The 19623-nt window shown below is 44.0% G+C and overlaps 1 protein-coding gene across 1 annotated transcript in view; it reads right to left on the bottom strand.

Annotated features, from left to right (window-relative positions):
• Positions 1-19623, bottom strand: part of aars1 (alanyl-tRNA synthetase 1) — a 61591-nt gene that overhangs the window by 19591 nt on the left and 22377 nt on the right. The window contains exons 4-11 of the mRNA XM_068049803.1: positions 19170-19315; positions 18166-18357; positions 16154-16298; positions 14938-15083; positions 11337-11445; positions 9528-9678; positions 8256-8380; positions 3543-3687 (exon numbers count right to left, since the gene is read on the bottom strand). Coding sequence (XP_067905904.1) covers positions 3543-3687; positions 8256-8380; positions 9528-9678; positions 11337-11445; positions 14938-15083; positions 16154-16298; positions 18166-18357; positions 19170-19315 — 1159 coding nt within the window. The remainder of the gene's footprint in view (positions 1-3542; positions 3688-8255; positions 8381-9527; positions 9679-11336; positions 11446-14937; positions 15084-16153; positions 16299-18165; positions 18358-19169; positions 19316-19623) is intronic.

Raw genomic sequence — 19623 nt, 5'->3', positions numbered from 1 at the left:
AGGACTTGGTGGATGATGAGCCTAGGGAAGGGAGTGCAGATAGTCTCAGTCATCTCATTCTCAAAAAGGAGGTGGTGTTGGGTGTCTTGCAAAGCATTAAGGTAGGTAAGTCCCCAGGGCCTGATGGGATCTACGCTAGAATACTGAGGGAGGCAAGGGAGGAAATTGCTGGGGCCTTGACAGAAATCTTTGCATCCTCATTGGCTACAGGTGAGGTCCCAGAGGACTGGAAAATAGCCAATGTTGTTCCTTTGTTTAAGAAGGGTGGCAAGGATAATCCAGGAAATTATAGGCTGGTGAGCCTTACGTCAGTGGTAGGGAAATTATTAGAGGGGATTATTCGGGACAGGATTTACTCCCATTTGGAAACAAACAAACTTATTAGCGAGAGACAGCGTGGTTTTGTGAAGGGGAGGTCATGTCTTACTAATTTGATTGAGTTTTTTGAGGAATTGACGATGATGATTGATGAAGGAAGGGCAGTGGATGTTACCTATATGGACTTTAGTAAAGCCTTTGACAAGGTCCCACATGGCAGACTGGTACAAAAGGTGAAGTCACACGGGATCAGAGGTGAGCTGGCAAGATGGATACAGAACTGGCTCGGTCATAGAAGACAGAGGGTATCAGTGGATGGGTGTTTTTCTGAATGGAGGGATGTGACTAGTGGTGTTCTGCAGGGATCAGTGCTGGGACCTTTGCTATTTGTAGTATATATAAATGATTTGGAGGAAAATGTAGCTGGTCTGATTAGTAAGTTTGCGGACGACACAAAGGTTGGTGGAGTTGCGGATAATGATGAGGATTGTCAGAGGATACAGCAGGATATAGATCGGTTGGAGACTTGGGCGGAGAAATGGCAGAGAGAGTTTAATCCGGACAAATGTGAGGTAATGCATTTTGAAAGGTCTAACGCAGGTGGGAGGTATACAGTAAATGGCAGAACCCTTACGAGTATTGACAGGCAGAGAGATCTGGGCGTACAGGTCCACAGGTCACTGAAAGTGGCAACGCAGGTGGATAAGGTAGTCAAGAAGGCATACGGCATGCTTGCCTTCATCGGTCGGGGCATAGAGTATAAAAATTGGCAAGTCATGTTGCAGCTGTACAGAACCTTAGTTAGGCCACACTTAGAATATTGCGTGCAATTCTGGTCGCCACACTACCAGAAGGACGTAGAGGCTTTGGAGAGGGTACAGAGGAGGTTTACCAGGATGTTGCCTGGTCTGGAGGGCATTAGCTATGAGGAGAGGTTGGAAAAACTCGGATTGTTTTCACTGGAACGATGGAGGTGGAGGGGTGACGTGATAGAGGTTTACAAAGTTATGAGTGGCATGGACAGAGTGGATAGTCAGAAGCTTTTTCCCAGGGTGGAAGAGTCAGTTACTAGGAGACATAGGTTTAAGGTGCGAGGGGCAAAGTTTAGAGGGGATGTGCGAGGCAAGTTTTTTTTTTTACACAGAGGGTGGTGAGTGCCTGGAACTTGCTGCCAGGGGAGGTAGTGGAAGCAGATACGATAGTGACGTTTAAGAGACATCTTGACAAATACATGAAGAAGGGAAGAGAGGGATATGGGCCCCGGAAGTGCAGAAGGTGTTAGTGTAGGCAGGCATCAAGATCGGTGTAGGCTTGGAGGGCCGAATAGCCTGTTCCTGTGCTGTACTGTTCTTTGTTCTTTGTACAAATGGCCAGAAGTGGTTGAGGGGAGGAGGTGGTGGCTATGCTAGCTCGTGCACAGCATTTAGGTGTGAAACCTGCAAGTTCCTTCAGTGTCCAGACTATTGACTCAATTCAGTTGTCAGACCATAACCAAGAAGTTATGCAGAACATTATTACCAAGAGTAATAAATGATGGAATAAGTTGCTCAGTGAAGGGCTTTGAACTAGACAGTATAAATGGATACGAGAAACAATTAGATGTGTTATTAGAGAATGGTGATATTGAAGGATATGGTGAGGTGGTGTGTAGTTGGGGTGATCGATCAAAAAGAGACAGGCTCATTCGACAGAATTTTTCTCCTAATATTGCAGAAGACTATTGTTCAAAACAGTTAGTATCCCAGATGTCAAATTAAGGAAATCTTGCTTCCAAACACAATCTCCATCGGAGTTAATACATTTGGCAACTTTTTCACTTTTTGTGAGACATTCCCATCCTGCTCCACCTTGTACAGTTTAACACCACAAATTCATTGTCAGTACTAAAGAGCTCTGATTCACAGTTCAAGTTGGTTACAATCCTGAAGCAATTACAGCAAGGTAGAAACTGAAAATAAAACATTTCAACTTTTTTGCTCATCAAGACAAGGAATGAAACATTTGTTAATTTGGGCACCCAGTGTTGGCATCAGGCACTTCCAGGTTTGTTACCACGCTGGTTGTTGCTGGGCTCCTCTGCTCCAAAAATAGGTCACAATCTCAAACTCAGAGCAACATTCCACTCTAGCCATCCTCTTTGTGACTGTGTGCTAAACAGGACCCATGCTCACTAGGATTTGGATTTCAGACTGTCCAGTTCATGAGAGATCTTCACAGCCAGTCTAGGCTGGATCTGCACTCAGATCTCAAAGGTATGAACCCAATGAGCCAGCCAATGCCCCAATGTATTCCAACATGAAGGTCAAATACCCTTGGTGGTTGGATTCCATCATTGGCAGATTTTAAAAGGTACAATGCAAAACTAAACTTGGATGACATTGCCCTAATGACTCAGCAAGTCCAAACAACTGATCCACAGATCAGGAAGGTCCCAATGTCAGACCCTGGCTTGTGTTATGTGAACTGGCCTCAGACTGGTGGGGGGGGGGGGGTAAGGGGCTGGGTATAGAAACATAACTGATCTCAGGATCCTCACGGGTTTGGGGGGGGGGGGGGGGGGGGGGTGGTGGGGGAAGAAAGCAGCCTCCCCAGAATGCCCTCCAGTAACTCCTGCTTCTTAGTCCACATTCAGATCTCCCACAGTCAAAAGGCTCAATGGCACTCGAGGTTTTAGAGGCCTGCTGGCACAAATGGAACAGCACCCCAGCGAGGAGCTGTCACGGGGGGAGAAAGTAGGCAAAAAAGTCAGAACACATTTAAAACTCGCTTTTGATTTTTTTTGAAAAAAGGGCGGCACGGTGGTTAGCACCGCAGCCTCACAGCTCCAGTGACCCGGGTTCAGTTCTGGGTACTGCCTGTGTGGAGTTTGCAAGTTCTCCCTATGACCACGTGGGTTTTCCCCGGGTGCTCTGGTTTCCTCCCACAGCCAAAGACTTGCAGGTTGATAGGTAAATTGGCCATTATAAATTGCCCCTAGTGTAGGTAGGTGGTAGGAGAATTGAGAGAAGGTGGGGATGTGATAGGGATTATAGGATTAATGTAGGATTAGCATAAATGGGTGGTTGATGGTCGGCACAGACTAGGTGGGCCAAAGGGCCTGTTTCAGTGCTGTATCTCTCTAAGTTCTAAGTTCTAAAAAGTAAATATACTTGCCCCGACCCCCTCCAAGCCTTTTCTCCATGAAAACATGCCTTCCAAGTCACAGCAATTAATGCTAAAGTTACCATAGTTTCCGTTGTCATCTGACTTGTAGTTGTATTTTGATGAGTCATCGGTGGCTTCAAAGCCCTTGGCATGCAGATCATCGATTGCATTGACATCCAACATGATGTGGTCGTCATCACCCATACCTTTACCCTGAGACTTCAGCTGTAAATTTAAATCAAAAATAGTCATTCATGCAGAAAGACTTGCTGCTACAAACTAAAAAGTGCAGTTGTGTAATTAGCACTCAAAACACTTCAGTTCAAGAATACCTTCGATCACTAGTAAGAAATCTATTAGAAACTGGATAAACAAGACTAGGTACAACAGGGATTTCCACAGTACACCTGATTGTCGCTTCCTTGAAGATATCAAGGAGATTGGGCAGACAGGATCTTCCCCTTTTGCATTCATCCAGACTGGGTTAATGTTGTACTGAAAATTCTTAACTTTACTTCTGATAACAGATTCCATTATTTTACACTGAATAGAAGACTAATGGATTTGTAGTTGCCCATGTCTGTTTCAGCACCCTCTTTGAATGTGGACACCAGACTAGCTGCCTTCCAATCTACCAGTTTCTCCCTAGTATTTAGTGTTTGCCATATAATGGTTATCAGAGCCTCATGAATCTCATCCCTAGACCCTTCAGCACTAGGATCAGAACAGTCTATTCTGGAGTTTAATTTAGCTTCGAGTCCATTCAGCCTGTCCAGAAAAGACAGCGGCGGCAGAGGGGGGAGCTGGGGTATAAAGAGCGGTGAGCCGAGGCCCGAGACCAGAAGTGGCAGAGGTGAGAGGAGCCGGGGTATAAAGAGCGGTGAGCCGAGGCCAGAGAACAGAAGTGGCAGAGGTGAGAGGAGCCGGGGTATAAAGAGCGGTGAGCCGAGGCCAGAGACCAGAAGTGGCAGAGGTGAGAGGAGCCGGGGTATAAAGAGCGGTGAGCCGAGGCCCGAGACCAGAAGTGGCAGAGGTGAGAGGAGCCGGGGTATAAAGAGCAGTGAGCCGAGGCCAGAGACCAGAAGTGGCAGAGGTGAGAGGAGCCGGGGTATAAAGAGCGGTGAGCCGAGGCCCGAGACCAGAAGTGGCAGAGGTGAGAGGAGCCGGGTATAAACAGCGGTGAGCCGAGGCCAGAGACCAGAAGTGAGAGGAGCCGGGGTATAAAGAGCGGTGAGCCGAGGCCTGAGACCAGAAGCAGTGACGGTGATGAGAGACGCTCTGTTCAGTTCTGTGGACCTGCTGAATCAGCAAAAATCAAAGTATGATGTCACAGGAGAGCCGGTAAGTGATTAGTGGGTATTTGTTCCGTGTCTGTTTTGTATTGGCCAAGTGATTTAAATCAGGAGATGTCATTACAGGTTAAGAATACACTTAAATATATATTTTTTTAAATACTGAGATCCAAATTAATTAATTAAATAGAATAGAGATGGCTGGGCAGGTGATGTGTTGCAGCTGTAGTATGTGGGAGCTGGTGGACGCCAGTGCAATCCATGGTGACCACATCTGCAGCAAGTGTTGTCTGCTCGAGGAACTTCGGCTCCGAGTTGATGAGCTTGGGTCTGAGCTGTGGACACTGCAACACATCAGGGAGGGGGAAGAGTTAGCTGGAAACTGTGTTTCAGGAGACAGTCACACCCCTTAGATTAATTACATCCAATTTTGACTGTGGTCAGGGACAGGAGGGTGTGACTGCGAGTGAGGCAGGTATGGGGATCCAGAATTTAGCTTTGGAGGAGCCTCAGCCAGTGCACTTATCCAATAGGTATGAGGTTCTTGCTCCCGATGTGGACGAGTGCACAGACTGCAGGGAGGATGAGCGAATTGACCACTGCACTGTGGTTCAGAGTGCCATTCAAGTGGAGGGAGAAAATAGAAATATTGTAGTAATAGGGGATAGCATAGTTAAGGGAATAGATACAGTTCTCTGCAGCAAAGACAGGGAGTCCCGAAGGCTGCGTTGCCTACCTGGTGCCAAGGTTAAGGACATCTCTTCTGGGCTAGTCTACACACATACATAAGATTGTAGTTGGGGAAGAGGTGAAAACCATGAAATTGGAAATGGAGTCAAAACGAAGGATGAGTGTAAAATTATCTGACTGATTCCTTCCTCTGTTTTCACAAAGGAAAAGGTGAGCAACATTCACTCTCTAAAACGGAGATAGCCAAAATAAAATCAATGACTTTATAATGTAATATAAGATGGAAACCCAGGACACAAGAACACAAGAAGTGGGAGCAGGAGTAGGTCATTCAGCCCCTCAAGCCTGCCTTGCCATTCAATAAGATCATGGCTGATCTGTCCCAGGCCTCAACTCTTCTTTTGGGCCTGCTCCGCATAACCCTCGACTCACCGAGATTTCAAAAATCTATCTACCGCCTCCTTAAATACAATTAGTGACCTAGCCTTCACAACTCTGAGGTAGAGAATTCCAGAGATTCACCACCCTGAGAGAAGAAATTCCTTCCCATCTCAGTTTTAAATGTGTGCCCCCTTATTCTGTAACTATGTCCCCTAGTTCGAGATTCCCCCACTAGTGGAAACATATTCTCAACATCTACCCTGTCAAGCCCCCTTAGAATCTTATATGTTTCAATAAGATCACCTCTCATTCTTCTAAACTCCACATAAAAGGTGATTGCACAAAATAGGAGCTCAGGGTATTGGGGGTAATGTGTTGGCATGGATTGAGGATTGCCTAACAGACAGAAAGCAGAGAGTCGGGATCAATGGGTCCTTTTCAGGTTGGAAAGCTGTAACTAGTGAGGTGCCACTATGATTGGTCCTGGGGCCTCAACTACTTACTATCTATATTAATGACTTGGATGAAGGGACAGTGTGTAATGTATCCAAATTTGCTGACGACACAAAAATAGGTAGGAAGGCATGTTGTGATGAGGACACAAAGAATCTGCAAAGGTATATAGATAGGTTAAGTGAGTGGGCAAAAACTTGGCAGATGGAGTACAATGTGGGAAAATGTGAGGTAATCCACTTTGGTAGAAAGAATAAAAAGGCAGTTTATTATTTAGATGGAGAAAGACTACAAAATACTGCAGTACAGAGGGATCCGAGTATTCTTGTGCAGGAAACACAAAACGTTAGCATGCAGGTGCAGCAAGTAATTAAGAAATGGAATTTTGGCCTTTATTGCTAGGGGTTTAGAGTTTAAAAATAGGCAAGTCTTATTACAACTGTACAGGGTGTTGGTGAGACCATACCTGGAGTGCTGTGTACAGTTTTAGTCCCCGTATTTAAGGAAGGATATACTAGCATTGGAGACAATTCAGAAAAGATTCACTAGGCTAATTCCTGGGATGAAGGGGTTGTCTTATCAACAATGGCTAAATAGGTTAGGCCTTTATCCCAACAGTGATCATTTAAATTTTTTTATATAAATACTGTATACTTTATAATAATTAATCACTCAGGACCTTCCTGGTCTCTGCATCTCAGCTGCTCATTGGATAAACTTGCAGCAAGTATTTCAACCTGCAAAGCCGGAGTCTAGGTAATGTACAACGATATTTTCTGAGCCTTCAAACAATTGCTGTGTTTATTTTAAGCAATAGAGATACTGGTACAGTGTGGCACAATCTGTCTGGGCACAACTCCATGGGTTTCTGTTTAACTCGTGACCAAACAACCACTGACTTCGTGGCTCCAATCTTCATCTTTTCAAACAACCTTTCAAGTCCAATTACAGTTTTTGTTGCTTATCTGCACAAACTGAAAAAGTGAAAAACAGATTTGGAATCAGAAGGTAGGTAAAGTGAACATTCTGGTGGTTGGGTCGGGCTCGGGAAAAAATGGAAGGACTTGGGCCGGGTCGGGCTCAGGTCCGATGTGGTTCTGTCAGGTTCGGGTCGGGTCGGGTCGGGTTTTTTTCCCCTGACCTGAACAGGCCTTTACTTGCAACTGTTCAATCGAGACATTCAAAAGGGAACTAGATAGTTATCTGAAAAGGAAGAATGTGCAGGGTTATGGGGAGAAGGTGGGGGAATGGCACTAAGGCAACTGCTCGTTCAGAGAGCCGGGGCAGACATGATGGGGCTGAATGGCCTCCTCCTGTGCTGTAACAACTCTACGATTCTGTGGTGTGGGATTTTCAAGTGTGTTAACCAGTTAATGGGAAATACCTTTCTCTGTAATTTAGTGTATTAGCTATCTACCAAGTACTGTTTGGTTCATGTTAATTCTTAGTTTAGATTTCCAGCATCTGCAGTATTTTGCTTTGAAGTTTTGAAATATGGTTACTGTTATAATGTAGGGAACACAGCAGCTAATCTGCACATGGCAAGGTCTCTCAAACAGCAATGTGATAACGATCAAATAATCTGTTTTAGTGATGTTGATTGAAGGAAGGGTAAATATTGGCCAAGACACTAAGGAGAACTCCAATGCTCTTCTTTAAAATAGTGCTGTGGGATCTTTCACATCCACCTGAGTAATTCCAAACCTGTATCAAGCATTATTAATAACTCAAAGCTGGTGCAGTATAATGAGATTATACACACTGAATGTTTTGGGAAGTTCATCTGGATTAGGAGGTCAGTTTGGATTCATAACCTTTATGTTACAAAGCATGCTGGTATGTCAACAGCTCAGGAGCTTTCTGGCACATTTAAGACACAATCAAAACCGTGCAATTAACTAAGTGCTTTGTGACTAATTGGGAGCCACCAATCACCCCATATCTGTGAAACAAACCCAGGTGTTGGTACCAACTCACTTGAGCAGCTTTCTTCTCATTTTCAAAGCCCTCCAGGTCCACAGAAAGTCCCTTCTCTTCAGCAATCAGTCCAGTCAAATCCACAGGGAAACCATAGGTGTCATAAAGAAGCCAAGCAGTGTCACCTGGAACAAGGAGCCACAACATCGTCTTACTTCCCCCATACGAAGCATCAGAGCAATGAAATTTTAATATTTTCAATCATAAAATGGATTGGCAAATAGATTCTTTCCCCTCCCTCTTTCTCTCCAGAAAGTAATGACCATGCCTGGAATATGCCTTCAGCCAACATCAATGGACAAGCATTTTCTACCAAAGGTCACAGGATAGCGATCAGGAGCAAAAATCTGAGAAGGGAAGTTTAAGGAATTACTCATGTCTTCCTGGATTGAGATATGCTTTAAGTAATGATCAGAACTCTGTATATGTAACTAGTTTATACTGCAAACTACACACAGTGATCTAACAGGTCTGAGAAATATAATGTATTAATAAAAGTAATATTAGATGTACAAAATCAAACAAATTCAAATCAACCTTGCTTTCTCAAATTACAGTCCTCACATGCCGCCACAGCAGTCTTATTTTGCTCCTGATGGTATAACTTTTTCTGCCTACCCTTCCCCTCCTGCTCAAAGCTAGGGTGTGGTTCTACAGCAGCCCACCTGTAATAACTTGCATTTATCAGGGCTTTTAACATAGTAAAACATCTCGATGCGCTTCACAAGAGCTTTATCAGAGAAAGTCCGACACTGAGCCACATTAGGAGATATTAGGATAAGTGACCAAAGGTGACCAGAGGTAGATTTTAAGGCGAGAAATAGAGCGTGGAGAGGTTTAGGGAGGGAATCCCAGACCTCAGGGCTGAGACAGCTGAGGATCTGCCACTAATGGTGGAGTGATTAAAATCAGGGATGCACAAGAAACCAGAATTGGAACAGTGCAGATATCTCGGAGGAAGTTACAGAGAAAAGGAGGGGCAGGGCCATGGAGGAATTTGAAAACAAGCCATGAACCCTCCTGCCAACAGAAACTGTTCCTCCTTATTTACTCTGATCAAAACCACTTATTGCTTGCCAACCCTTACTGTCTGTGCTTAGATGTTTGAGTCACCATAGGGCTCTCGATGTTCCAGTTTTAATCAGTGCCTTTAGGAGTGATGAGAACACAAAAAGGGAACCCCACCCTCACAGAAAGAGAAACCAAGGTACTCGACTCAGATCAGCCATAAATCTGTTCTTAGACAAATGTTTCTTTAATGTCTTTACAAACCTGGGATTCTTTTATTAGCCCCCAAATTCTGGATCTTCCTCTCTAAGATACGCCGCCCTCTGTTAAGCGTTTTCAGGAACTGCTCCTCCTCGTCATTGATAATATCTTTCACCATATCTGGGTCTTTCTTTAGCTCAGGAAATGCATCCCCCTGAAGAACAAACAGTAAGCTATCGCATGTCATTTCAGTTGGACCTTACAAAATTCCTTTATCTTCCTTTGTTTTGATTGACTTGTCGGCCTCTCGTGATGTTTTACTATGGTAACTTGAACGATAGGTTGCTATACAAGGGCAGAAGAGCAATACAACTCTGGTCAATCAGCCTTTAATTGCCCTTTGATCAGAGAACTTTGCAGATTTTTATTTATCAGTTTCAGGGTGCAGTTCAGAAACAGCCTGCATTTTAAGCCTTTTTTGAACGTGTTAACAAAATGTCCCCCCGAGAGTCTGACAATCAATCTTTTCTCTTTCTCTCCTGAAGTTCCAACTTTTGCTGAGGGGGTGGTTGTATAGGTGCATGCAGCTCATTGACAGCCTCATCTCAGTGGTTGTTCTGCTGGGATGGGTCTGGACATAGAAAGTCAATCAGGTTTCAGGACATCACAGCCAAACCAATCCTGTTTTAAGCTGATGTCTAACATAAGCACACCTGAACAAGGGTCACTAGACAGTGAGAGGGAGGAACAACCCAAGCTGATTCTATCTCCAAGCCAGGGAGCTAAGACCAATGGTAGCACACCTGCAGCTGCCTGGCCTGAGACTCAATCTAATCTGTCTGAGCCCACTCCCTCCCACTTGTAATAAAATGTAAATAAACATATCAAGAAAATGTATTGGCATTTGGCCAAAGTCTCCTTGCTGCACAGTACTAAATTTAGCAATGTACAATTAGATAACCACAAATGTACAGCATGTCTTGTGTAGTCCCTCCTAGTCACCTGTCAAAAATGCATGAACGCAGGAACTAAACATATATCAACAAACAATGCCCTCTACCTTCAGCTCGTGACCCTTTTATTATTCTTTCAACTAGGTCACACTGATTGTACCATGATGCATATGCCTTGCTGCAAGCTCAGACTAATAAGGTCTAATAACCTGCAGAAACTCATTGCATTGACTAACACATGATGAATGTCAGTTGGGCAAAATACCTACACAACTGTACCCCAGTAAGACTCAATGCCTACAGGAGACGAGAATGCCAAACTCCAGAAAGAAAACTATTATTAAGCAGAACAATTAGAAATGGGTTTGATGCAAAATCAGTATTAAAAGGTTCAACTGATGTTCAACATGGTCCAGCTTTTTCAATATTTCTCCTCTGCCCCTGATACGATGCATCCTCCCCGACAGAGGACAAACAGAGGAACTGTGCACAGTCGTCTAATATCAGTGTTTGCAACTGGCCTTGAACAGCTGCATAGGATTGGTCTAGGGTGATTTACCCTTCCCTGTGCCTGGCACTCCTTGCCGAGGAGTTGGGCAAACAGATAATCACCAATCCAAAAAATATTTTAAAAAAACCTACCAACATTGAAAACTTGAAGCAAAGCAGAAAATGCTGGAAAATACAGTGCCTGAAAGATAAAAGGTTAACATTTCAGATGTAGTCTCTGTGTCAGGGCTGTCTAATCAGGGGATCTCCACGCAAAATGTTAATCTGCCTTTTCTCTTTCAGGTGCCATCAGGCTCTGCTGTGCTCCTCCAGCATTTTTTTGTCTTCGTTCCCAAGAGGAGAAACCTTTTCTAAGAATTATGCGGTCCCCAGCAAATTGCAGCGATGATTGAGGGTGTAACATACATACCAAAGATTCCACCACCACGTCAACCAGGGATGCAAAGAAACCCTTTGATGCATTCAACTTTTCGTGGGAGTATCGCACTGCTCTTCGTAAAATCCTTCTCAAAACATACCTGCACAGAAAAACATGTTTATTAACACCACTGGTCTGTTACTTTCATGAAACTTGTATCGAAACTTGTACCCAAACTGGGTATCACTGAGCAAGTTATTGCTAAGCAAGTGCTGCTTGATGGCACTGTTGATGACACCTTCCATCACTTTACTGATGATGGAGAGTAGACTGATGGGGCGATAACTGGCCAGGTTGGACTTGTCCTACTTTTTGTGGACAGGACATACCTGGGCAAATTTGCACAGTGCCGGGTAGATGCCAGTGTTGTAGCTATACTGGAACAGCTTTGCTAGGGGTGCAGCAAGTTCTGGAGCACAGGTCTTCAGTACTATTGCCGGAATATTGTCAGGACCCGTAGCCTTTGCAGTATCCAGTGCCTTCAATCGTTTCTTGATATCACGCAGAGTGAATCGAACTGGCTGAAGTCTGGCATCTGTAAAGCTGGGGACTTCAGGAGGAGGCTGAGATGGATCATCAACTCGGCACTTCTGGCTGAAGATTGTTGCAAATGCTTCAGCCTTATCTTTTGCACTGATGTGATGGGCTCCCCGATCATTGAGGATGGGGATATTTGTGGAGCCATCTCCTCCAGTTAGTTGTTTAATTGTCCACCACCATTCACAGCTGGATGTGGCAGGACTGCAGAGCTTAGATCTGATCCGTTGGTTATGGGATCGCTTAGCTCTGTCTATTGCATGCTGCTTATACAGTTCACTCTTGTTCGTATTCTACCAAGTGAAACTTCCAATTATATACATCTGTATCACTGCATACCAATCTCCTGCTTTTGAAAAGAATGATGTAATTCCTTCTGCAGAACTTGTCAGCAGCTAATATATTATAAGCTTTGAAATATATGCATTGACCACTGCTTTAAGATTAGTCTTAATTCAACAGTTCAGTATAGTCATCACACCTAAATTGACTTTACAGGCAAAAGCTAAAAGTTACTATTACTACTATAGAGAGAGAATCAATAGCACTATAACGTTAGCAGACTTCAAAACTGTCTGATTAACCCTTTCCTTCCACTGGATTGGAACGAAATAACATATTACACAGATAGCCTGTTGTCTGCCATCATGGCATACCAGGGAAGGGTTGGATTCACATTTACATATAATTCCCATATCTATGGATATCTTAGGCAGCTGCAAGCTGAGGCACTAGAGTTTCCCCACCCAAGAAGAGAATTTACAATGCCCTTTCTCTTCATTATAGCATGGCTCAGTGGGCAGTACTCTCACCTGAGTCAGAAGGTTGTGGGTTCAAGTCACACTCCAGAGATTTAAAATTCAGGCAGACAGTCCAGTGGAGTACTGAGGAAACACTGCACTGTCAGAAATGCTGTCCTATCCCAAGGCTGATCCATATCTTAACTCCATCCACCTGCCTTGGCTCCATATCTTATTACACCCAGCAAAAGACAATTGCCATCACTATAAACAGATTATCAGAACATTTATTCCATTGCTGTATGTGGAACCTTGCTATACGCAAATTGGCTGCCAAGTTTCCTACAATAGTGACAGTACTTTATTGGCTATAAAACATTTTGGGATGCTCAAAGGTCATATAAGGTGCTGTACAAATGCAAGTCTTTTCTCGTTATGGAACGGGTGGGACCTAGTAGCAGTTCTGCCAGGACCACTCAGCTCCTGACCTCATTACAGCCTTGGTTCAAACATGGACAAAAGGACTGCACTCAAAAGGTGAGGTGAGAGTGACTGCTCTTGACATCAAGGCAGTATTTGACCAAGTATGGCATCAAGGTGCCCGAGCAAAACAATCAGAATTGGGGGAAAATCCTCCACTGGTTGGAGTCATACCTAGCACAAAGGAAGATGTTTGTGGTTGTCAATTATCTGAGCCCCAGGATATGCCTGCAGGAGTTCCTCAGGGTAATGTCCTAGGCCCAACCATCTTCAGCTGCTTCAACAATGACCTTCCTTCAATCGTAAGAAGTGGGGATATTCGCTGATGATTGCACAATGTTCAGCACCATTCGCGACTCCTCAAATACTGAAGCAGTCAGTGTGTAAAAATGCAGCAAGACCTGGACAATATCCAGGCTTAGGCTGGTAAGTGGCAAGTAATTCGTGCCACACAAGTGCCAGGCAATAACCATCTCCAATAAGACAGAATCTAACCATCTCCTCTTGACATTCAATGGCATTCCGTTGGCTGAATCCCTCACTATCAACATCCTGGGGGGGCGGGGATTACCACTGACCAGAAACTGAACTGGAGTAGCCACATAAATGCCATGGCTACAACAGCAGGTCAGAGGTTAAGAATCCTGCGGCGAGTAACTCACCTCCTGACTGCCCAAAGCCTGTCCACCATCTACAAGGCACAAGTCAGGAGTGTGATGGAACACTCTCCACTTGCCTGGATGGATGCAGCTCCAACACTCAAGAAGCTCGACAACATCCAGGACAAAGCAGCCCGCTTGATTGGCACCCCATCTACAAACATTCACTCCCTCCACCACCGACACACAGTGGCAGCAGTCTGCATCATCTACAAGATGCACTGCAGCAACGCACCAAGGCTCCTTAGACAGCACCTTCCAAACCCACGATCTCAAAAACCTAGATGGACAAGGGGCAGCAGATGCATGGGAACACCACCACCTGCAAGTTCTCCTCCAAGTCATACACCATACTGACTTGGAACTCTTTTCGCCGTTCCTTCATTGAGCTGGTCAAAATCCTGGAACTCCCTTCCTAACAGCACTGTGGGTGTACCTACTCCACATGGACTGCAGCAGTTCAAGAAAGCCGCTCACCACCACCTTCTCAAGGGCAACTAGGGATGGGCAATAAATGCTGGCCAAGCCAGCGACGCCCACATCCCGTGAACGAATGAAGAAAAACTTGGATTTTGAACAGTAGTAGCACTACTGCAAATTGGCAAGTTTCGAAGAATCAAGAGCCAAGGAAAACAGCTGAGGGTCTTAGCTGCCATTCTTCCGGCCACAGCAGCCTTCTCATCTTTGGCAGATTTTCCATGCTTCTCCCTTCCCTCTGCTATTCCACTGTAACCATTTCCACCTCTTCTGGACCCATCTTTGGTTTTTCTTTACTTACCTCATTATCACCTCCTTTTGCCTTGTACCATCATGTTGGTCATTTAATTACTTATGCCCTCCAACCATCACAGGCCTGCCCTTTTTTGCTGGCTCTGTCCTTGCTTAAAAATTGCTCCCGAATCTCTTCCAGTTCTGATGAAAAGTCACTGATCTGAAACATTAAATCTGTTTCTCTCTCCAGAGGTTGCCTGACCTGCTGAGTGTTTGCAGCATTTTCTGTTTTTGTTTCAAATAACTGTCCTGCTTTCATGGGCAAGATTAATACTGTTGCAGTGCCTAATACAGCAACCAGATGTATGCTAGCGAGTAAACAATTTGTCCCCGCTGGTTGGGAGTGGTGCAATGTCAGAGCTGGATGTATACCACTACACAATTTACTAGGGTTTTCCAACTTACCCTCTACCAGTGTTGTCTGGTCTGCCTCCATCAGCCAAAGCAATTGTTATTGTCCTTGCATGATCTGCCAGCACTCTGTACGCTATGTCTATTCCATCAACGTCTTCAGCTCCCACCTTCCCTGTATACAGCCTGGCACCAGTCCCCTAGAATTTGATAAGAAAATTAGCAGTTAACAACTCACTTTCAAACAAAGCGTTACTGTGTGGAAATAAAAGTGTGTCATAGGATCTTTTTTGCCACATTAGGCGCTATATAAATCCAAACAAATTCAAACGCAACATGAAGTCCTGTGACATTGACCACAAGTTGTGGGAGTCAGTTGCCAGTGATCGCCAGAGCTGGCAGACAGCCATAAAGGTGGGGCTAAAGAGTGGCGAGTCGAAGAGACTTAGCAGTCGGCAGGAAAAAAGACAGAAGCGCAAGAGAGAGAGCAACTGTGTAACAGCCCCGACAACCAATTTTATCTGCAGCATCTGTGGAAGAGTCTGTCACTCTAGAATTGGCCTTTATAGCCACTCCAGGTGCTGCTTCACAAACCACTGACCACCTCAAGGCGCTTACCCATTGTCTCTCGAGATAAGGAGGCCAAAGAAGAAGAAAATCCAAGTTGCTGTCCCTCATCACTGAGTACCCAACAACCCTAACCATGTCATGCCGGCAAGCGGAGTTGCTGTTTGGGCAACAGTCCTTATCTCCTGGCTTTCTGACACCAGAGGATAGTGTTTCACTCAAATAACTGACCCCATGAGGAAATGGGGACTGGTGCTGAAAGGCAGCTTGTTCTTTAAATCCAGCACTGTGAAAACGTAGGGTCAAGCACAGGGGTTTCTCACTTGAATGCTGACCCCCTTTAAGCTGTGATGTCTGCAAACCCAGACTTGTGTTGAGAGCTGCAGTCTCACATGGGAACACTAACTGCAATTACCAGTTGAAAAGAAAAAGGGAAGTTCATTACTAACACCACAGTTCTGGGTATAGAAGATCTTATACAGTCACGTTAGCCTCAAATGTCTTAAAATAAATAGTTGAATGGTCTTCTTCTGTGCTGTATCATTCTATGATGCTAATTTTGTTGCATCAATGAAATCCTTAACTACAAAATTCATTCAACGAAGAAAGAGAGAAACATACACAGATACAGATAGACAATCAGGGTTAAGAGGCATCACAACTTGAAACCGCAGTTGATAAATTGACTATTTAAATAATTTACTTTTTGAATGGCTTTGAAGTAAGGTACGAACAGGTCAGTGTCATAGTTTGACATCTTGTGCTGCATGATTGACACCAGCCGTTCCAAACCCATTCCTGTATCAACGCTCTTCTTAGCCAGGGGTTTCAGACTGCCGTCAACTTCTCTGAGAGGTGGAAGCAAAAAAGAAATTAGGTTTTCCAACGTCACAAAGATAGGTGGCATTATAAGCAGTGTGGATGAAAAGTAACATTATGAAAATATATTGATGGATTAAGTAAATGGGAAAAACTGAGGCAAATTAATTTAATTGTTGGCAAATGTGAGCTAATCTACTCTGGACCTAAAAAGGATAGAACAGAAAACTTTCTAAATGATGAAAAGCTAGAAACAGTGGTGGTCCAAAGAAACCTTGGGGTCCTGGCACACAGATTAAAATATCACAAAGTGATACAGAAAATAATCAAAAAGGCTGATGAATTCTTACTTTTGTATCTAAAGAACTACAGTACAAAGGAGTAGAAGTTATGCTTCAGCTTTACAAAGCCCCGATTAGACCACATTGGACTATTGTGAGCAGTTCTGGGCACTGCACCTTAGGAAGGAATATTGGCCTTGGAGGGAGTGCCGTGCAGACTGATCTATATAATACCTGGGCTCCAAGGGTTAATTTATGAACAGCAATTACACAAACTAGGGCTGTGTTCCCTTGAATTTAGAAGGTTAATAGGTGATTTAGTTGAAGTTTTCCAGATATTCAGGGGAACAGATAAGGTGGAGAGAAATTATTTCCACTGGTTGGGGAATCTAGGACTAGGGGCCATATTCTAAACATTAAGAGTCAGACCTTTCAGGAGTGAAATTAGGAAACACTTCTATACACAACGGTGATAGAAGTTTGGAACTCTGTCACAAACAGCAATCGATACTAAATCAATTGTTAAATTTAGAACTGAGATTGATAGATATTTTTGTTAATCAAAGGTATTAAGGGATATGGGACAAAAGTGGGCATATGGAGTTAGGTCACAGATCAGCCTTGACCTCGTTGAATGGTGGAACAGGCTGGAGGGTCTAAATGGTCTACTCCTGTTCCTATGTTTGAAACAGAAGTATCTTGTATCTGTGCAAAACGAAAAGCAGCAAGGATACCGCTGTGAAATTTTGTCAGTTCAGTACTTAGCATAGTCAGAGGAAACATGGGCTCAATATCCAATGCTGCCCTGTCATTTTTAACTTAACATTCACTTCCCAAGGAAGTTTCAACAGTGTGAGATTTCTCCCAGGAGAATCAATGAGCTGGTGTACATTCAGCTATATAACATGTATGTCAGCTGGTAGCACACTTGCCACTGAGTCAGTAGGTTGCGGGTTCAAGTCCCACTCCAGCATTTGAGCACAAAAATCAAGGCTGATGCTTCAGTGCAGTACTGCATTGCTGGAGATGCTGTCTTTCGGGTGAGACATTAAACCGAGGTCCTGTCTGCCCTCTCAGCTCGACATAGATGTCACTATTGCAAAGAAGAACTGGGAAATGATCCCCAGTGTTCTGGTCAATATTTATCCCTCAATCAACATCACAAAAACAGGTTATCTGGCCACTGTGGGAGCTTGCTGTCTGCAAATTGGCTACCACATTTCCTACCATTATAACATTTCACTTCAGAAGTACATCATTGGCTGTAAAGTGTCTTAGGACGTCCTGTGGTTGAGAAAGGTATTATATAAATGTCAGTTTTTCTTTTTTTTTTAGAAAGGTTAATGCACGTGATGCAACGGCCAAATTTACCACCTGTCACTGTAGGGATGTAAAAGGGACCCAAATACATGCAACAGGGTGTCAGGTGAGGTACCACTGCCAGAAAGCACCTAGATAAATACAGCATATTAGGGCACAGCTCAGAAGCAGAATGAATCACTTCAAGTAATGTGACAACATTTATTTTATCTTGCTTTATCGTACCAATAATGTTGAACCAAGTCTTGGTAAAGCAGGAAATTTGATGCACTGCTGAGTGATGGGCAATGGTTACCTGTTGAACTGAATGAACACAAGGTTCCAGACTTCCAGAACGTTTGGATCATCCATGTTGACCAGGTGAGAAGCGTCACGCCCTCCGATACGATCATAATGCATCTCACTGCATGGGCCGCAAGGACCGGTGTCACCCATCTCCCAGAAATTATCCTTCATGCTTCCTGGCAGAATCCTTTCCTCTGCCATTCTGAACAGAAAGGTACAATCAAGTACATTTAGTACAGGAGCAAAAGGACCAGACCGAGTTCTTACTGTACTTCACTGTTCTCTGTACTTCACAGCCAGAACTGATTTTTCTCTATATTTTTTAGCACTGAAAATGTCTTTTTTATATATTCTACTCCTAAATACTTGACAAATGGTGGGCCACCTTCAAATGATCCCAGATTAGCAGCCATACAGACCAGGAAGATCCCAAAGTTAACCCCGAACTATACCAACTTAGTCAATCTCAACCAGGGCAGCAGTACGCAAGGACACAAGAAAATTCATCAATTAGATGGGCCCATTTCAAGCTCATTCCTCTAGTACGTTAACATAAATCCCATTCCTCTAATGCATGCTGCTGAAGGGTTTTTACACTGGGGAGCTGAACAGGTCACCCCCTCCCCACTAAGGATCACCAATCCCTTTTATATTCCCTCATGGCTGGTTCAGCTAGGATACTGGAAACATTGCCAGCAGGGGGTGTGAACAATAGGCATCACCCCGATAAATACCCTGGCCTGGCTCTGACCAGCAATCAGGCAAGTTCAACTCTAGTGGGCTTCTGCAATGACGAGTTAATTTTTAAGAATAAAAAGCTTAGATATAAAAGAGAATCTGGATGGAATACATATGGACATAAGGAACATGACTGAATTAAAGTAGTATAACAGACAGCTCCATTCCATTCTCAGTATATGATAGAGGAAAAGGATTGAAAGGCAGTTAAAGAAATGGTGGGGGGGGGGGGGGGGGGGGGGGTGGAGAAAAAAGGAATTCTCAAGAAAATCTCACCCAACATTTAGCCAGATTTGCTTGCATTCAAGATCTGGTTCCAGCCCTGCTTTCTCATTTCCTCCAAAATAGGTCACATAAAGCCTTTCTACGGGGATCCCGAACTCCTTCGTCAGCAGCTCAAAGGCCATTTCACAAGCCAGTGCCTATACAGACAAAGAAAAAATATTAGCCTACATGAACTGAATTACGGTAAATGAGGTTCTACAATTTCACTCAAAACAACCTTCCATTACTTTGAACAAATTTGCAGCATGGGTTGTATTTGTGGCATACACACAGAAGGCAGGCCAGTTTTAATCAATAAAGTGAATACATATATTGTACATACGAACACACATGCATACGAATTAGAAGGAGTAGGCCACTCGGCCCTCAAGCCTGCTCCGCCATTCAACAAGATCATGGCTGATCTGATTGTAACCTCAACTCCACATTCCCACCTACCCCCATT

The sequence above is a fragment of the Heterodontus francisci genome, chromosome 17, assembly GCF_036365525.1.
Source record: "Heterodontus francisci isolate sHetFra1 chromosome 17, sHetFra1.hap1, whole genome shotgun sequence".
Classification (NCBI taxonomy): domain Eukaryota; kingdom Metazoa; phylum Chordata; class Chondrichthyes; order Heterodontiformes; family Heterodontidae; genus Heterodontus; species Heterodontus francisci.
This window is presented reverse-complemented; position numbering and strand designations above follow the sequence as displayed.